At 37.7% G+C, this 19,131-nt stretch overlaps 1 protein-coding gene across 1 annotated transcript in view; it reads right to left on the reverse strand.

Annotated features, from left to right (window-relative positions):
• Positions 1-19,131, reverse strand: part of MAP3K15 (mitogen-activated protein kinase kinase kinase 15) — an 86,572-nt gene that overhangs the window by 37,158 nt on the left and 30,283 nt on the right. Inside the window, exons 5-7 of the mRNA XM_010571262.1 lie at positions 15,139-15,332; positions 12,482-12,650; positions 11,025-11,131 (exon numbers count right to left, since the gene is read on the reverse strand). Coding sequence (XP_010569564.1) covers positions 11,025-11,131; positions 12,482-12,650; positions 15,139-15,332 — 470 coding nt within the window. The remainder of the gene's footprint in view (positions 1-11,024; positions 11,132-12,481; positions 12,651-15,138; positions 15,333-19,131) is intronic.

The raw sequence follows: 19,131 nt of genomic DNA on the forward strand, positions 1-19,131 counted from the left end.
CAAACCCAACATATCAATTACAATAATCTACAAATCTGGGAACAGTTATCGCCTTCTAAAGCAATCCCAAAACCAGAGGGCTAACCAAATAAAAAACAACAGAAAAATCACATAACTTGGGCTACAAGCAACTTCTCTAAGTCAAGATGAAAATATACTGTTGGAAAAGGTGCAGAACCTGTTACGCTGGACCAAAACAGGTTTTCGTCTCTTACTTCATACCCCACACTTTGTCAGGTCTGCATGTCTGACAGATTATAATTTGTTTCAAGGTGTCTTGAAGCAGGTCTGTGGTGTTATTAATAAAGGAGATTACCTTAAACCGTCAGGACTGTAGCACTGACTTCTATTTTTCTTACCCAAAATCAAATATATTGGCTTCCACACCTTCCCAGGCCCCATTTAAAGACATAGCAGAGCGAATCACGAAAATGTGGGTTGGAAGGGACTTCTGGAGGTCATCTAACAGAATCTCCTTCTCAGAGCAGGACCATCTCCTGACACTAGACCATGGCAGCCTTGACTTTGCCTGAAAAGCTGAATCTATTAAACCTCCAAGAATGGAGATGCCATAGCCTCTCTGAGGAGGGAAAGCTAAAGCACCATATGTTATGATGTACAGTCATGAGAAGGAAGGCAGCAAATGTTCTCTTTATGGAGAAAATTGGTGCTCCAGGTGAGACTGATTCTGCAAAGCAAATCCCCTGAATATGAAGTTTTGTAAGCCAGAGCAGAATCACAACAGGCTACCACAGAAAGGACCCCACTAGTTTATTTTACTGCTCCTTGGTTACAGGCCAGCTTGCACTGAAATACGCATGTTCCTCATGGTATCACACAAACTACTCACTTTGGGAACAAAATACAATTTCGAAATAGGCATTTTTTCATTGGCGCTCTTCAACATACAATCCATTAGCCTCTCCATGTCTGGGATATGATGCATCCTACCTTAAACAAGTCTGCATACACGTGCAGTGAAAATATGAGTTATTCTTCATGGTTTGTCTAGGTTTGGGGGGAGCAGTTCTTAAAATCACTAATCACAACCTGAAAATTCTTTCAAAATACAGTTTTACCTTTACAAAATGTATTTTAAATGGTAAATGAGCTAGAAAAAAGAATACTACAATTTCTTTAGAAACTATATTAAAACAAAGCACATGCCCTGGGAGAGTTGATAATAATACTATTTTTTTCCCCACTAGTTTCTTTGTTAGCACATTTCCATTCTCTCCCTACAAACCTTGCCTTGCAAAAACTTGCATGGAAACCAAACAGAGAAAATTAGTCTAAATTATGTGAACACAATAACTGCAAAAGCTACTGCTAGTGAGGAAAAATATCTTAAAGTTACTTCTAAATACTAGGGCAATTATGAAAATACCCTAGAGCTCAATAAAACACTGCCAAATCCACCCCCTACCCCCCACCAAGCAAAATGCTAGGAATTAAAAGGAAATAGAGAGTAAAAATTAAAACCACGATGCCTTTTTACAAATAGCCAGCACACTAATCTTCAGTACTGTGTACAGTTCTAGGTTGTATTTGAAAAAGAAACTAAACTATTAGAATTGGGGGGGGGGGTGTCAAACGGAGAGAAGAACAATCAGTGGTATGGAATGGTTTCTCTATGAAGAAAACTTCAATAAACTAAGGCTTTTCAGACAGAAATGACTACATAGAGGGGTTTTTTCCTAAAAAATAATGTTGTCCTGCAGGACACCTTTATAGCCTCTAATCAATTCCTCTGAATTAGTCTCAATGTTCTGTTCCCAGTTTAGTTTTGCCTGACAGTTTGCCTCCTCCAGAAACTGCTCACTGATTCACTTGCCAATTTGCTGATTTGCTCATTGCAGCGTTGCCACATGATTTCTCTACCATGTTTCTTTAATCACAGAAGCAGTCTTCTTGCTTCCTGGCCTACACAAGCCTCTTTCATATGTCTCCCCATCCTGGCCAACTATCCACTCCTCTTTACCTGTCTGAATCACTCTGTAAGGCTACAGACCTGATGAAAACAGCTTAGCACATAATAAAAATAAATTTTTAAGCACATGCATAGAAATGCATATAGTGAACAGAGCAGAATTGAGGCATGATTAAGTTACAGTGCAACTTCAGTTTTGTATCACATGTTCTAATTTGTTGCTCTCCACCCCATCCTGCTGTCATATTTTGTCTTAACCTAGGGTTGGAGTCAGACTTCCTTATTCATAACAAGAGGTATTCAACTCAAACACTGTCCTCTGAAGCCAAGGGGTAAGTTGCAAAATGAAGCAATACTGCTTATTCCAAAAAGCATGATACAGTTAAAAACTTCCTACTACTAAGCTACGACAGGATTTTTTCTGTCTCTCCCTGCTCCATCCCCCCTTCTCCACACTTTCCTCTCCCTCTCAGAAAGAAGCTGCTGTTCTGTAACTTGGCAACTTCAGTCACGGGAATTGTGGCTTGGATTGGGAAGCCCCGAGGTACTCCATGTGCTGCTGAGACACGTTTGGTTGTTTCCATGGGGGAACAACTACACCACAAGCAGTAAGTCCTAACGGATGCGCTCGTGCTCTTTCCTTGTGTGTACTCACAGCATCCTCCATGGCTATTGATATTTAAGGGATCTGGGACATTCTCAGATTAAAAATTCGTAAACTGCTAACAGCACCAGAAACACTCTCTCCACAGATCAGTCCTGTCCCATCCACCACCCCCACAGTTCTCTGGGCCTCTCCCCCTCTGAAGCGCAAGAATAATATGTTGAGGTTTGCTTCAGTTTGTTCAAGTTCTCTCTGAGTTTGTACTAGTGGAGAGAGGCCACTAAAACAGAAACCAATCATCATTTGCAGAATCCCTTTACAAATCTATCCTTCTTTTCCCTTCCCAAAGTTACTTGATAAACACACAAATTACCACCACTGTCTCGGGAAGTCCCTGAGCCACAAATTGGTGGAAGCAGTGGGATTACTTAGGGAGATTTACTGCTATGCATTTTCCTATCTTCAGACTGTACCCTGGGTGTATGCTATTGACCACCATCAGAGATCTAGGCTAGAAGGAACTATGCCCTGAGCCAATATGGCCATCCTTATGCTGTTTCTCTTCCCCAGCTCTCAAACATCATCCAGAAATCATATCCATATCACAGCCTCTCACCTGGAAAAACACTGCCTTACAGAAAAAAACAAATTATCTTTTTTTTTTTTCCCCTCTCTTTTTGATTTCATGGCTTCTTTCTTCCCCCTCAAATCCATTCTCTTCTCTGAATCCTTCTCTCCACTGCAGTCATTATAAGAAGTCCTAGTTTTAAATACCCCTAAACCAAAAATTCTTCCTGCTTCACAGGCTGGTTTTACCAGCTTTAAAGCATCGGCATGGTTAAGGAGCCAGAACAACACTCAGTGAATCAAGCCTTTGTCCAACAATGTTAACAGGAACAGCATAGATTTCACTGGGACAAGAATTAGCTAATGCTCCATAAGTAACAGCTGATACAATTATTTTTTTCACTTTTTTTTTGTTCACATCTTCCCCTGCATGGCTTGTTTCCATCTGCCTAGCTGGAGAAGACTATATACTATAGAAAACCATATATCTGCGAGAAGTAATTCACTCAAGGGAATCCACCTTTGGCTTCCTTTATATTTCATGTGGACTCATTGATTTGATCCTCTCTTATTATTTTAAGGTCTCTATAAGCAAACAGATTTCTTGAAGAGCAATGCTCAGGGAACAAATCAAACCATAACAAACAATTCTGAAAACGTTTCCTGTAGAATAGTCCATTCAAAAAGAGTAACCTGTTTTTTCCACTCTGTTCCTATATGAATATTGTTTCTCTTCCAGTTTCAGCCTTGAAGCAGCTATCAATAGTTTACTGCACATATCATGATTAAAAAAAACCAACTGATCTCACTGTCACATTGCAGAGGAAATGTCAGTGAGACAACTTAATCGGTTAGTGTAAATACTACCTTTCATAAAATAACTGGTCTTCATGTACAATACTTTGTTCATTTATTATCATGTACAATACCTTTGCTTCCAGTGATGATATGTAATTAATAATAAAATATGTATTTTAAATTTTCTTACATAAAAATAGGACACTGTTAGTTAAGTATGCCTTAAAGACTCCATAGCAGGTGATCTAAATTGCTATTAACTGTACAGAAATCTACAGCAAAAAAGATTTTTAAAAAATTCTTACTTATTAAGGAATACAACAGCTAATTTGAATTAGTTGTTACACTTGCACTCTCACTTAAAAAAAAGAAACTAATTTGTGAGTTAAGACACGTTTCACTAAGGATGCAATTTGATTGTAGAAAATTTGATACTTGAAAGAGTGAATGAGGAAAACAAGACCCTAAATTGGGCCTTGAGACAAACTAAATTTGCAAGTCTCCAGTTAGATATGACAATGAAAAAAAAACAGATTTTTTTTTTTTCCTCTCACATACACTTCAGGTGCTTTATGCAAGCCACTCATATAAAATGAGGAACCCCATGATGTGTTTTTTTATTAAATCTGAGTAATCACAGAACAGAACATTTTAAATAACCCAGTGTTTTTCAATGGGAATAATTTCCTATGGCTACTATTATTCACAATTACTAGTGATTTTCTACTTGCACCCTGTTACGCCCTTCACTTGCTAATTGCCTTTTTTTATTATTGTATTGGAATATGTTGCTTGTTAAAACACAGCATGCTGAGTTAAATAATAGTGACTGCATCTGCCCTCATCTTTAATATAAGTGAAGATAGAACTGCCTTGGAAAAAGACTAAAGTCTTCACAGCTCTGGCCTCGTGCCAGGGCTGAGTTTGGTTTTAAAGTCTACTCTGTTTTGAACAGAATTTGGCATACACTCTGGCATCTGCAAGCTTCCAGAACTTGGTGTCTCCAGCCCTGGTAAATAAGGCCAACTGGAAAATACTCAAACATAAGTGTACTGCGCATCATCAAAAACTTTGCTATGCAGCCCTAAATTAGTGAAGTAGATCCTAAGCAAACAGCCAGCTGACAAGCACACTTAGCAATTGAATTAACTATAAATACCTGTACTTTGTCTATCTACTATATATACACTACAGCAACAGGAAACAAAGCAATAAAGAACAAACCAACATCCTTTTTTATTACTCTCTTAACCTGATTACAAGCAAGTAAAATTCAAAGAAATGGATTGCAAAACTTTCCTGTCCCATTGGCTTTGATCATGATTTATACTGCTCACGTGACTTGCTCAATACTTTTAGATAATTTGAGGCAATACAAAACACAGAATAGGAAACAGTTCATTCTATTCTAAAATTATTAAATAAGAGAAGACATTCTAGAAACCTTTTTAAAAAATGCAATATGACAGTTATTGTTTTCTGCAAAAGACTTGGTTGAAAACAATAGTAGGTTTTAAAAAAAAAACAAAACCTTTAGGATCTTCTTTTACTGTTTGTTTGGTTTGGCTTTTTTTCCAGATGGATCAAAAATTTAACTGTTGCTTATAATTAATCCACATGTACTTTAAAACATTGAAATATTGCGATTCCAAACACAAAAGGTATGAATATATGCATATATAATACATTAACAAAGCATATTAAATCACTTTATATGTCCATCTCCCTTAAGAATAATCTTGGGGGTTTTAAACTGAAAAAAAAAAAAAAGGGGGGGGGGGGAGAAAAAAGCTGTAATACTAGAAAACCAGTTTTAACACCATGCCATATATGCAGGTAGTATTTCTACCTTCGTTTCATTAATAAAGACAGCCATTGCACTAGATATTCAGGAAAATTACTTGTTGGGGGGGTAGCTGGATGTGTTCATACATTCAGATTCTGTAAAACATCAAATCCCAGGGTGAAAGCTTCCACAAAAAAAGGATCATTGACCAGCTCCTCTGTGTGTGAATCTAGAAATTCGTCAATAAAAGCACTTGGCAGACCTCAGCTATAAGAGCATCACATGAAAGAGCTCACCTGGCAAGAGCCAGGTCCTAAGGTCCAGCCGCTTTAACCTAAGTCAGTCCCATGAACTATAGCCGTAACTCACACAGGAAAGCAGAGTGGACAAAAGTAACAAACATAGTGACATGCACTCTTTAAACTGCAAAACCCTCAAAATTTAACAGAAATTCAGGCCTCGTATGTGTACTTGCCAATGTAAAATTAAACTGTGTGATCAAGGGTAGGGGGAGGGTGTTATGTGTTTTTTGTTTGGTTTGGTTGGTTTTTTGTTTAAAGGAAACACAGCTACTGGTCATCTCATGCAAGAGCTGGTTTTAGTGTGAGGTTCTGCCATGGACTGGCGTTCGCTGTTGGTGTTGAGGCCCCTGCCTGGGGAGCTGGGATGCAGGTAGAGTCAAGGCTGGGAGTTGCAGGAGAAAGGACACCCATACACCTGAGACAGCTGGAGGCCATCCTGCATGACTGTCTTCTAGCTTTACGCAGGTCCCTTCAACCCAAAGACTTGCCATGGAAACATGCAGTCCTCATTTTATAGGAGCGCTAGCTTGAGAGCCTGAAGGCTAATTAATAAAGGTGCATTTCCATTTATTGCTGAAGTCAATGGGATTTTAAAATACATTTCATCATGCTTTACACTTCAAAAGAAAAAAACACACTGTAGACACCTCAAGCTAAGAACCTTTAATTAGCAGACTTCATGTATCTGTGTGTTAGTTCCACACCTGTAAATGTAAGTAAGCACCATTGTTCTATTTCTCCATGAGATGGTGATATATTACTCGGGTATTGCAACAATAAACATGAAAGAACCCATAAGGAACTAATGATACTTCACATGTGGGGTGGGGGGCTGTGCCATGTAATAAATGTGTATTTATTTATCAGATGGAACTATTACATCTTTAACAAGCAGATCGACACAAAATATTGAGACCTCCAGCTATACCAGTGTACTGCACCAGGCAAAGCTCTCGAGGAAAAAAATCAGACAGCCTTCAGTTAGACACGCATTTAAAACAGAGGAAATAAAATGGCAATCTTAATTGAGAAATTTCTTAGCTTTCAAGAATCTGGAACTTTAAGAACATCCTTTCATGGCAGCTCCTATACCTCATCTTCTCCTTAGACAGTGCTTGCCTCCCAGACTAGGTATACCCATGAACTGAAGCAAACAGCCATCCACATCTGAAACACCCAGCCCTCAATTACACAGCATCTTACTTCATACCAAACCCATGAATACAAATATTGAAAACATTCATGTTGCACATTTGGGCTGAACTTATACCTAAAAATGTGGTCCATTCTATGCCTAAATTAAGATACAATTAGACCTAAATCTCAGCTGGGAGGCAACAAGGAACAACTTCTTACCACCCACATCTGTATAGAAGAGAGCACTCTCTGCTCTGCTTGTGTGTGGAGTCAAAATTAATTAGCTTAAGACACTGGTAGAGGAATGGCCTTTTGCTCCCTAAGACTTCTAAACAAGCAGCCAGGAGGGTGACCTATTGAGATAGCCCAGGCCTGGAGATAAGCACAAGCCTGCAAACATCCGTTATTAGCCTCCATTATTAGACGTAAGACATGACAGATCTAAGATGCTCTCAATGGTCTGCTCTGAAATGGAAACCAGGGAGGAAGACAGGATCTTGGAGAGGGGCTGTGCTTAAAAACCCGCTATGTGAATCAGGGTACCAGAAATCAGCATGAAAATGCCTGCCTCCCCTGTGTACAATAACAGGAATTGCTTTAGCACACTTCTGCACAGTACTCTGCAGGCAGGCCCGGGCTTGCTTTGCTCATGATCCAAGTGAGGTCAGACCCCGGCTGGCTCTGACCCAGAAGACATGCAGCTAGGCTGGAATGGAGCCGAGTCCAAAGTAAAACATCGCCATCCCTTTCCTTAGCACAGCTGGTTAACTTGGACCCAGAACCGCACACAACTGCAGTTCAGACTGGGTTTGTGTCCACCTGACGCACCAGCAAAGCCCCCAGAAGCCATCCTCTGCCGCTTGCCTGCCACGTCGCTAGCTCTGTGCAGCACTCCAATAACACCGACTTGAAAATGCTACGGGAAATTAATTGACAGCAGAACCCAGTTACAGACTCCAAGAGGAAATAAGTGAAAGACTTTTTCTGTTGATTACGATCACAGTTCTGGTACACCTTCGTAATGTGATTAAGCAAACATTAACTTCTGCAGGGTCAGATATTCTTACAGCTGCTAATTCTGTTTTGCTTATGATGTATTTTCTTCCTGGTAGGCTCAATCAGTTGTACTGAGCAATGTTAATACTGTTCGGTATGCTGAAATTAATAGCATATTAAGTGAAAACACTTTTTTTATAAACAGATTCTGATAGAACTTGCTAAAAAGAATTTGTTTTTAAAATAGAAAAAATAAGTGATTAAAAAATCCCATGGAAGTAGGATGCTAACAGCAACACTTTAGGGGTCATTTTAAACTAAGTGGACTTGTTCTGAAAATGTTCAAGTCTTAACTTTTGACTTTTTTTCATCATTTTGTTTCTTGAAGGCAAAAACACCTGTAGAAGCTAAATTCTGCATTCTTACTGATGGAAAAGTGGTCATTTATTTCTGAAAAAAACTTTCCATAAGAATGTTTAAATTGTTCCCAGAAGAACACAAGGATAGTCATGCTGGTTCAGGCTAGTGATCAATTTAACGAAGCCTGTTAATGGGGAAAGAAAGTTCATGAGCCATTCATTTTGTCTTGTCTTACCAGGGCACTATTGGCATTGCCAAAACAGAAGATTTAATGGCATGAGGTTCACATGCTACTCAACATACAAAGAATTTGAAGACAGAAAGAGTAAAGGAGCTTGCCAATTTTATTATGCACATCTAAATGAAAAAGTTTTAAAAACTGATCGTATAAGGGTATTTTCCTAAGGACAGGGCATGACCCTAGCATTATTCTTACTGGCAAATCTAAACATCTTGAGTTAAATTCCTGAAATAATAAAAAGTTGGACAAAATTCTGAAAAATAGGGCCAAATCCTTTTTGTTGAAACCACTTCTCAGTATGATATCTTAAGGAGGCTTGAATTTCAGAAGCTTTATAAGATCAAGTCTGCAAGTTTTAGGGGTTTGGGGAAAAAAGGTGGAAAAATGTATCATTCAATAGTAACAATAATATTCAATAATAACAATAATTATGCAGCCAAGAACATGGTTTAGAATTTACATAATTTAATTAAAGAAATGTCAAAACTCTGGCTTCTACTTTGAAATATTGCCTTGTGTGGTATATTAAAAATTTTATACTGAAAGTGCATTTTTTCCTTTTATTTTTAAGCAGCCTAATAAGAAAATTACCTTTCCCTGGGTGTGATAACTACCAGAGCAAACTGAAAATTATGTAAATGGATTCTGTCTTCATATATTCAGATCAAAATTTTGGTCTTTTGAAAGATACACTTCAGTGAAACAACAGACTCAGTAGATGGTTAATCAGCTAAGATTTAATGGTCTGTGATATCAGGAGTGGAGAATCAAGATACCCTCTCTTCACGTCCAATCTTAAAAACAAAAACCCTACATAAGCTGAATTATATGTAGTAACCATATTCATATATTTGGTATCAAGATCTAAATATTAATAATTTATCCTTATTATTATTAAAAAGGCTTTGTCATGATCTAAATTTGGGTTAAGATTCCAAATATGGCTCTAGTTATCTTTTTCTGTGAGAGATTTGGGCATTGTCTGGCACCTGGTACATTTTTTCCCACAGAAGTAATTCTCATTGCAATCAATTCACTTCTCAGAACTCCGAGGCATTTTAAATAGGTTTAATTCCAGCCTTCAAAAAACATCACTATAGCTAGCTGTTCATAAAAGCATGGACATTAGAATTATTTGTGGTATCAGTCACACTTATGCTGTATACTCTATATACTCTGTATTACTCACTACTACATTCTTTCAAAGATCACTTCATGCTACTTGCCACTGCATTACTCAGATGATCACTCAGCCTATTAACAAAACACCAGATCCTTTTCAAAAATCACTGTTTTCCAAGAACTTTCCTGTTGGTGTATACTGCATTCTTTGTTCCTATATTTATGAACTTGCACATGGTTGCATGAGAATTTTTTTTTCTGTATTGATCACAGTCTATAAAATGCTGTGAGAAGACTGCTCTTTGACACAGAACTGACACAGTGATATCCAACATTTTTCTGAGCAATGATTTTGCATTTACTCCTAAGTCTGATGAAACTGTCAAATGGCACCAGATTTATTACCACTTTCCATAAAATGCCAAAGGAACTGTTTTTCTAGATCTATTATTAAGTTCTTAATCCCTTTGATGTATGCCATCCTGATGCTGCCCTGTGCTAGTTTTTAGTTAGATTGCAGGTGGCAATTTTTAATAGCACGTGGATTGCATCTAACCAGTTACATTTATTATTACATGTGATTTCATTTGCGTAAGATCTATTTTCTACAATACAATCTTAATATAAATTCTTTAGAAATGAAGTTACTATTATACATAGGCACTACAGAAATCTGTAGCTAACTAGAAGAGTTCAATAATATTTCTGTGCTTAATAATCTAGTAATGTGCCTGTAGGTCCGGATCACCTTTCAGCCTTTCAAAGAAGCTGTATCATGAATGTGTATTCATGGATCAAGCAGTGCTTGTTACCTATTACTTTAATAACTCACCCATAACTCTATTATGCTAAACTTTTCAAGGCATTCAGAATAAACAATCTCAGCTGGACCAAGAACCCATTGGTATCATTGGAGTCTTTTGCAATTACTCGGATGGCCTTTGGAACAGATCCACCCTCATCAGGTCATTGACAAAATGATGGTTGTTGGAAAACAACCATTTCAAAAGTTACAAGCTTCCCCCGTGCACAGGAAGTATGGGATTAAGGAAAGATGACTGTGGTGAATATCGGTGCGTGCAGAAAGGGAAAAGAATCTGACATTATCTGCACCATAAATTCATATATAAGCCCATATGGAACAGCAATAAAATGAGACGACCTCAATCAGTCATTCTTACCGATTCAATGCAAAAGCATAATGAAATTTAATGTTGTGTTGATCAGCCAGATCACAGGTAGGAAGCATTTCTAGTGTTTCTACCAGCTTCACCATAGCATCATAGTCCTAGTATGATTTTAAAAAAAAAAAAAAAAAAAAAAAAAAAAAAAAAAAAAAAAAAAAAAAAAAAAAAGAAGAGAAAGAAAATAAAGAAACTGAAAGCAGAGGAAAGCATCACTAAGCTAAAATGTATCATGACTGCTAGAGAGTATCTCAGGTGACTGTTCCTAGAAGAATCAGTGAAAAAGCCACAAACTCCATGTAAGGAATTAAACAGGGATTTTGTCTACCCATGTCAGTACTTGCCTCTTCCTCACCTCAATGCCACCGCCCAAATTACTGAACCCCTCTGGCCAGTTTGATCGATCACTCTCCCAGCACCAGGAATAAGAGGTGATGAGTCTGGCTCTTTCAGGCCTCATTAAGGACTTCTGATGAATGACACTTCATCAGGTCATTGCAGACTTGAGCACAGTTCATTCTGCAGTATAGCAGCTGGTTGTGCATTCATTTTTGTTTCTCAGGGGTCACCCACATATACATTGCTGAAGAGGTTGGTTTACTGACACCACAAATGGCCTCACATTACTTAATTACTTTGTTCAAAACATGTTTTGAGATGATTACATTTCTCAAGCGAGAAGACCTTTCAGAAGAATGCAAATGATCACCAGAGCCAATCAAAATCAAGTTGGATAAAGTGGTGCAGGAAAATACATCTCTCAGAATAGAAAGTTGGGTACTGCAGGATGATGTGGTTACCCACTGCTCTCACAACCCATTTATACTTATGAAATAACCAACTTAGCTCCTGATAGAAAAAAATTTCCATAGAATTGTTGGAAATATATTTTAAAAGGGATGTCAAGCACACAGACTATCAGGTTGGAAATACAGTAAGCAGGCTGTGTTTTAGCAAAAGCAGAACTCATTTAAAAAATAAAATAAAAATAAAAAGGTGCATTTATATTTTAAAAACAAATTAATGTTTTTTTGAATGATAGTTCTCAACTTGGGCACCTCTGGCCAATACAATGGTCACAACAATTGCAATTTCTAAATATATCTGACTTTGGGGGCAAGGGAGGAAAGGGAGGGAAGGAAGGAAAAAGCAAACATCTTGCTTCAGTAGGAAATTTTTTCTTTTCTTTTTTTTTTTTTTAAGGAGGTTAAAGATGACTAAAAACAAAGGAAGAGACCTTAGGTAGTCACCTAATCTGTCTCTCTTGTTCAGAGGCAAAATAAATAAGAGTCTAAAGCCCCTTACGTGACCCAACAGACAAGTCAAACTGTTAACCAATGTAACAACTTGGTGTCAGCTTTGAATCACTGTTTAACAAACAATGAAGTATAGAAGAACAAACAAGAGCCAAAATATCATGGTAAAATAATCTTCCTTAGTCTTTAGGAACATACCTGAATATCTCTGTAAGAAAGAAGCAGGTTTATGACAATGTCAGAAGTCAGCACTTCAGTATTATCCATACGAAGCTTAATCCTGGCCAGCTCCTTAGCCAGTTCATCTCCTTGATACTTCTCTCTAGCTTTTCTAATATCATTTAGCAGTGTTTCTTTGTAATAGGCACTAAAGAAATAGAAGATAGACATATGGGAAGAAGGCTGTTGGATATTTCTTATGAAGCATGGTTATATTTCTAATAAAAAGCTTAATTTCTAATAAAAAGTACCATTTCCTCAGAATGAGGTGCACATCAAATGGTTCCACATTTTTCATTAACTCGTTATAAATATTATACCTTGCCCCACCTCAGACTGTGGGGCTATGTATCGATATGTTTATAACCAGGATTGTGAGATAACTTTATCAACGCAGTAAAACTGGGGCATTTCTTTGCCGCATTACTGACCGTGACAGATGTGGTAATTTGTATCCTAAAGAAGGCAGCAACCTGGATAACAGCGACACAGAGAGGAAAGACCAGTGTGATGTAAAGAGGAGGTACATGATTTTATCACAAAAGGAGGAAAGAGGCTTTCAAAAAAAAGAAACTAAACCAAACACAGGCCACCAAAAGCTGTTGCTTTCTGTTTGGTGAACATAATACATAATGTGGGCAGGATCTATGTAAAAGCCCCTGGTAAGAGCATCTTATTTACACTAAAATCAGTGCACAACACAACACCAGAGCTTTTGTACAATACAAAATCACATATACATTATCAGTACGACAGTTATAAATGACCTGGACAGGCTACTTGGAGATAACTTTATGCAGAGCAGCTTGTGGAGTCTATAGTTTGGAAGTTAGCAGATGTCACCTGACAGATACTCAAGTGCATACAATGCTTTTTTTTGTTTACAAATGGGTATTGCAAAGTATTCAACTTTGCTTAGCATAAGCCCTACACATAGCAAAACCCCCCAAGTTCTCTGTCTAATACACGTTATATCTTACAAATAACGTGCAAGATGTTTATAATGCAAAGCAGCAAGGTCACAGTAAGCGCTATTGGAAAGCTTATAATAGCTGTTCTGATGTCAGTGGAGGTTAGGCCTAATTCACCATGGATTTCCAATCTCAGGTTTCTATCCAGCATTGCCTTCAACCAGGCTAATGATAATTAGTCCTTCCTGTGCTAACCAAACCACAGGGGGATACTGGGTAATGTATTTCAAAAGTATCCAAATGATTTAGGAATGAGAGTCTCACTTTCAAGAATGACCCAGCACTTAACCTCTTCAAACTTATTCAAGCTTTTGGCAGGAATGAAGGATCATCTAGCTACATCTTCCTCTTCACAGGAATCTACCACAACAGCATCCAATTCGGCAGCTGTACAAAAGCCTCTTTCAGGCACTTCAGCCTGAAAATGGGTGAGAGAAGTGAAGCTTTACTGCGGGACTTCACAACACCATTACCAAACCAAAATCACTCACGACCCTGGTCATAAATGTCAGAGACACAGTGTATGGGTAGCTTTGGACAGCTGGCGCCCAGAGCACCTTTTCACAATAACACAAACGCTAAGCAGTACCAAAATTTACTACTACCAGGACCAACTGTGCTACCAGTTTCATGAGTCCACACCACTGACCACTTCTCTCCCATATGCCGACCAACTTCACAGAGCTTCTGCTCCTCCTATTGTCCCTTTCCTCAAAGTGTGCCTGTGTTGCCTGCATGTAGCCTCCCCTCTAGCACTGTTTTGGAGAAGCCGGAGGCAGCCTGTGCTTCTTCAGGCCAGCAATATTCCAGCTGCTGCCCAGCAAGGTGCCAAAGAACAGCAGACCTGCCATGCAAGGAGGTGTAAGAGACAAAGTCTGTGTCAGCAGGGTCATCTATGGGATCCTAAGGGTGAGAAAAGGAGTTTTTCAGGTGAGCCTTTCACTTGGGTGGGATGGCAGTGGGGAAAGAGAAAGAAATCCGAGGGCCCTCGGTGCTACCTCATGCTTCAGACACCAGGGAAAAGAAAACCTAGAAGCATATCTCTCCCAGTGTTTTCCAGAAATACAAACAAAACCAAACTAGCTGCAGAGCACAGGGTGAGCAACTGGGAAAGAGAGACTTCCACCTCCAGCCCCAGTCCTCAAAATTCCAACAGTCCCTTGTAGAAGTGGCTGAACAGTATCATGTTTATTTGGTGATCTCAGAAGGCTAATATTAAACAAAACAAACAACAAAAACCAAACCACAGAAGTTATATTTGATTGCCCATTGCTGCCATATATATATATGCTTATTTGGTGACAGAAAAGGACAGTCTTTGGATTTGAGCTCTATGAAGAGGCTGTGATCTCATCTCCTATTACAACCTTATGCACTGTAATTCATACTTAAGCACTTCACCTTAGCCATGGACTGCCTTTGCTTACTGATATTTCAGAAAGAAACCATAAATCAATTTCTAGCATAACGTGGTTAGTTAACTGCAACAGCTGCAGGACATCAATACAGAAAGCAGTAAAGTTAGTAGCTTCTTTTAACACTATATTAAGTGCAGTGAAAGATAAAAAATAAAAAAAGCAATGCTACTAGAGATTCCGCATCTTTTTTCATAACATTAAAAAGAGACTATCAAAGGTTCTGGAGGTATATGTGTTGTAAAATTACCATGATGTAACATGAACATCCTTGAGAAGGCTGATAAACTTGTCCACCAGTGGGACACAAAGTGGCCCCAGGATATTGTCCCAGCTGGGTTGCATATACTCAGAAGCTCTTCTTTGGGCATCACTTTCACAGCAAAAGTAGTCAGCAGAAGGTGTGATGATGTATGGAATAAAATAATAATTGCCACTGGAGGCCTAAAAGAAAAACAAGCACAGTTTAGAAAACAAAAGAAAGTGGAAATATGCTTGTGTATACACAGAATCTTTTACTGTCAGAAAAAACAGATAGATTAGGGCTGGTGCACTATGAAGCTTTAGCGCACTGTTTAACACAAGATTTGCAAGCATTAAATTCAAGGAATTTTCTGTAGAAGAGTTATAAATATTAACAAGGGTGATGAATAAGGGTCCAGATCTGTTAAGTAGCAATACAATGAAACTGTTAAATTTTTTAATGTGATGCACAAACCCTAATAGGGTCTGACAGTCACGAGCTAACCTTCTGCTCCCAAATTTTGGGGGTCAGAGACATACTTGCATTCTCTAGGATCACTCTGTGCTAGGAAGGATATGATGCAGAGCTCCCCACAAAAAGAGAGATAAATACAGAAACACAGGCATTGGAAGGTCTTTATGGAGATGTTAATCCAGAGGAGCCTACAAAACATCTGCTGCATGCAGCCATCAAACACCAACCCAGCCAACCAACCAACCAAACTTTGAAATGTTTTGTAATATATGTAAGATTTTTAACACAAAATTCTAGAGGTATAAACCAAAAATCCTTATGCCACACAGTGTGTGTTTAAACATGATCAAGGTGCTGAAAGGGGAGAGGAAACAGGACATGCCCTTCAGAGCCCAAGACCAGCAAGTTCAGAGTCTTCAACTCCTGAGCAAGACCCCAAAAACCAGACAAATGCAAAGTTTTCCACAGCTATTAGAAGCACCAGTATCCCATTTGGAGCTATGACAATTCTCTGCTGCTTAAAAGAAAAGTAAACTTTGCATTTCAGAATAACTAGGTAGAAGCACTAAAGCATGGGTCAGCATGATACATCTAACACAATCAACTACCACTAAATACCCTGCACCCACCACATTGGGGATTTCAAGGCATCAAACACGTAGAGCAAAATCATACCTTTAATTTTTTCATATCATCTAAGCCTGCAGTAAAGCCATTTAAAGTCACCTTGAACAATGGGAGAGTGCTAAGGTGATGGAAAGAACGGATATGAAGATGGCAGATTTTTATATGCATTAATAAACTAGACAAGAGAAATAAACTGTTCACAGGAAGTAACAACATAGGGCATGCAGTTACTAAAAATACAGATGGAAAAAGAACCTGTATCAGTGACATCCTGTTGCTGATCTGAGTCTGTAAGGATTTAGAATTTTAAATTATTTCTAACAGATAAAGATCAAGCCACGTTCCTTCCTCATAACCCCTACAGTACAGTATCTATATTGTAACAATATCATTATCTGTTGCAAAGTTATCTTTACTTCCTACTAAAAAAAAATCAGAAAACTTGCAACCCAAACTACCAGTACATTAAAACAACTTAGTCTCAGGTTCATTGAAATAAACACTGAGTTCAGTGCAATGCAAAAGCTTCTTGTGTATAAACTCTATTCTTAAACCTGTAAAAGTGAACTAGCTCTTCCTGCAATGGAAAAAAAAAAAAAATCCAATTGGCAAGTATGATGTATCTTGTGATGCAAAGAGACCTGCAGTTATCTACTGAAAAAGCAAAGCAATTTTCAGAAAAATATTAAATGACACGTGTGAAACACTATATTTATTCAGCTGACTTCTCATCTATTTGACTTAGATTTCTTGCCTCTTTTTGGATAGTGAAATCCATGCAATTAAAACTACATTTTTAGCCATGACAGACACATTTTTGCGTGCAGAAATCAGGAACCGTGCACATATTTGAGCAAATCACCTTTTCTGAAAAGCAACCAGCTTCAATTTTCTAGCTTCTTCTGTCCAATATTTACAGGCAATAAATTATAAAGCCCCTTCCTGCAGAGTTTGTGGCCTAAGAGAGTCTTTCATATCTTCGTTACATCAAAACCCAGTTCTGTCCATCTACTTTTCTTACACTACCAAGGGCTAGAAATGCCTAAAAATACCATCCTTGCTTCTTCAGATTGTCTACTCAGGATGCTGGTCTCTGACACCAAAAGCTAATAATTATGAAAATTACTGTCCTGTCATACACCAACTACTGCTTTTTAAGATAATGAATAAATGGCACAGGTATGTATGAAGTAACATATATAGTAATTCTAGCTGCAAATATATATAATCTAAAAATCATGACTCATTTAATTGTAATAGAATTATAACTTCATAGTTTATAAAGACTGTATGCTGAGTTGGTTTATTTCAGGATTAGTAGTTAAGCTATTTTTATTGTCTTATTTTGAGATATTTTTAAGTTAAAAAATACAAAAAACTGAGCAGATGGAAAAAAAAAGCAGCTCTCAATAGCTAATCTTCCAGCAACTAATGTATGCCCAATATGCTAGCAATGTAACTTTTGTATTCAATCACAACACTTTAAAATCTACCACAAAAAGAGCCAAAAGTTTAGGAACATTGAAAAAAAAAAAAAAAGGAAATAACTGCAAGTAAGTTGAGAGATGGACCTATTCTTCAGAGAAAAATGGTTAAAGGAATTAAGCACAGAGCCATGCCTTTGCTGAAGGCTTGAAAGAGTTAGGCCTACATAGGCCATTTTTAGGCTCTAGGCAAGACAAGCCAAATGTAGAGTGCTTTTTGGCTTAAAATACTCCTCTAAACGTTTTGCTAATGCTGTTAAGAGTAAACTCTTGACCTTAATAATGTAAACAGGCTTATTAAAAAAGCCTGTACTGCTAGCTATTCCAGTGCAACTGTCACTTTGTGACAGAGATGTTACACTAGAATTAAAGAGCTTTTTTTTTTTTTCCCAAATAAATAGTGTTGAGTAAAATCTCTGCATTTTTAGAGAAGGAATTATGCCTGCACAGCTAATAGCCTAATTATTTCACTCAAGCCATGCAGTTCATTTTGCCACTTACTCAAGCATCAAGAGTGTCAGGAGTGCTTACCCTACCTTACAAAGCAGAAGGAAAACACATAGGATAACAGAAAATGAACTGCATTCACTCAAAGAAGTCACTAACTTTTGACTGTTCAGGGAGTTTAATCCACTGTTGTCTTAAGAATTAAGGTTTTCACGGTATTTTTCTGTGATATCACATTCCTATCCATCTTGCGCTACAGGTGACTAGGATTCTATGAACTTTAAAAAAATACTTCCTCTTCCAAAGGTGAATATATGCAGTATTTTTATGTACAGACTGAAGAGAGATTATCACAAGACAAGCATTCTAAATGCTCAGGATCTAGCTTGCAAGGAATGAGTACTCCAAGATTACAATCACTTTGAAGGGAAGACCCTGCCAAACACTATTCTTAGAGTATCCTTATACATCTTTAAATGCCTAGAAACATAGTAATAAGATGGCGTATCTATCCAATAGAAAGCAGATTTAAAGAGATACATACTTTGCCTATCAGATTACCACTGTGATATTCAGGAGGTACTTGAACCCGAAGAAAAGCTTTGTGGTTGTCAACCTACTCCAAATCGAAATAAAACAACAAAAAGGATAACACCACCACAAAACAGCATAAGAATCAAAAAGACAGACATGACACATGAATAGAGAAATTATTAAAGAAAGAAACAACAGAAAATTAATATAGATATTTATAGCAAGTCCATATTTACAAGGCCAAGAAACCAGTGCAATACTTTGCCACCCAGAATGTAAGATTTCTCTATTTACATGATTTATTTGTCTATACATCTGTCATCATTAAAATGCTTTCAAGTCTTATTTTTATGAACCTAACAAATTCATTACCTGCTTAGTTAACTGTAATTCAACCACTGCAAATATGCATCCCTTGAGATAGTAACATTTC

This window comes from Haliaeetus leucocephalus, unplaced genomic scaffold (genome assembly GCF_000737465.1).
Source record: "Haliaeetus leucocephalus isolate CR32 unplaced genomic scaffold, Haliaeetus_leucocephalus-4.0 Scaffold317, whole genome shotgun sequence".
Lineage (NCBI taxonomy): Eukaryota > Metazoa > Chordata > Aves > Accipitriformes > Accipitridae > Haliaeetus > Haliaeetus leucocephalus.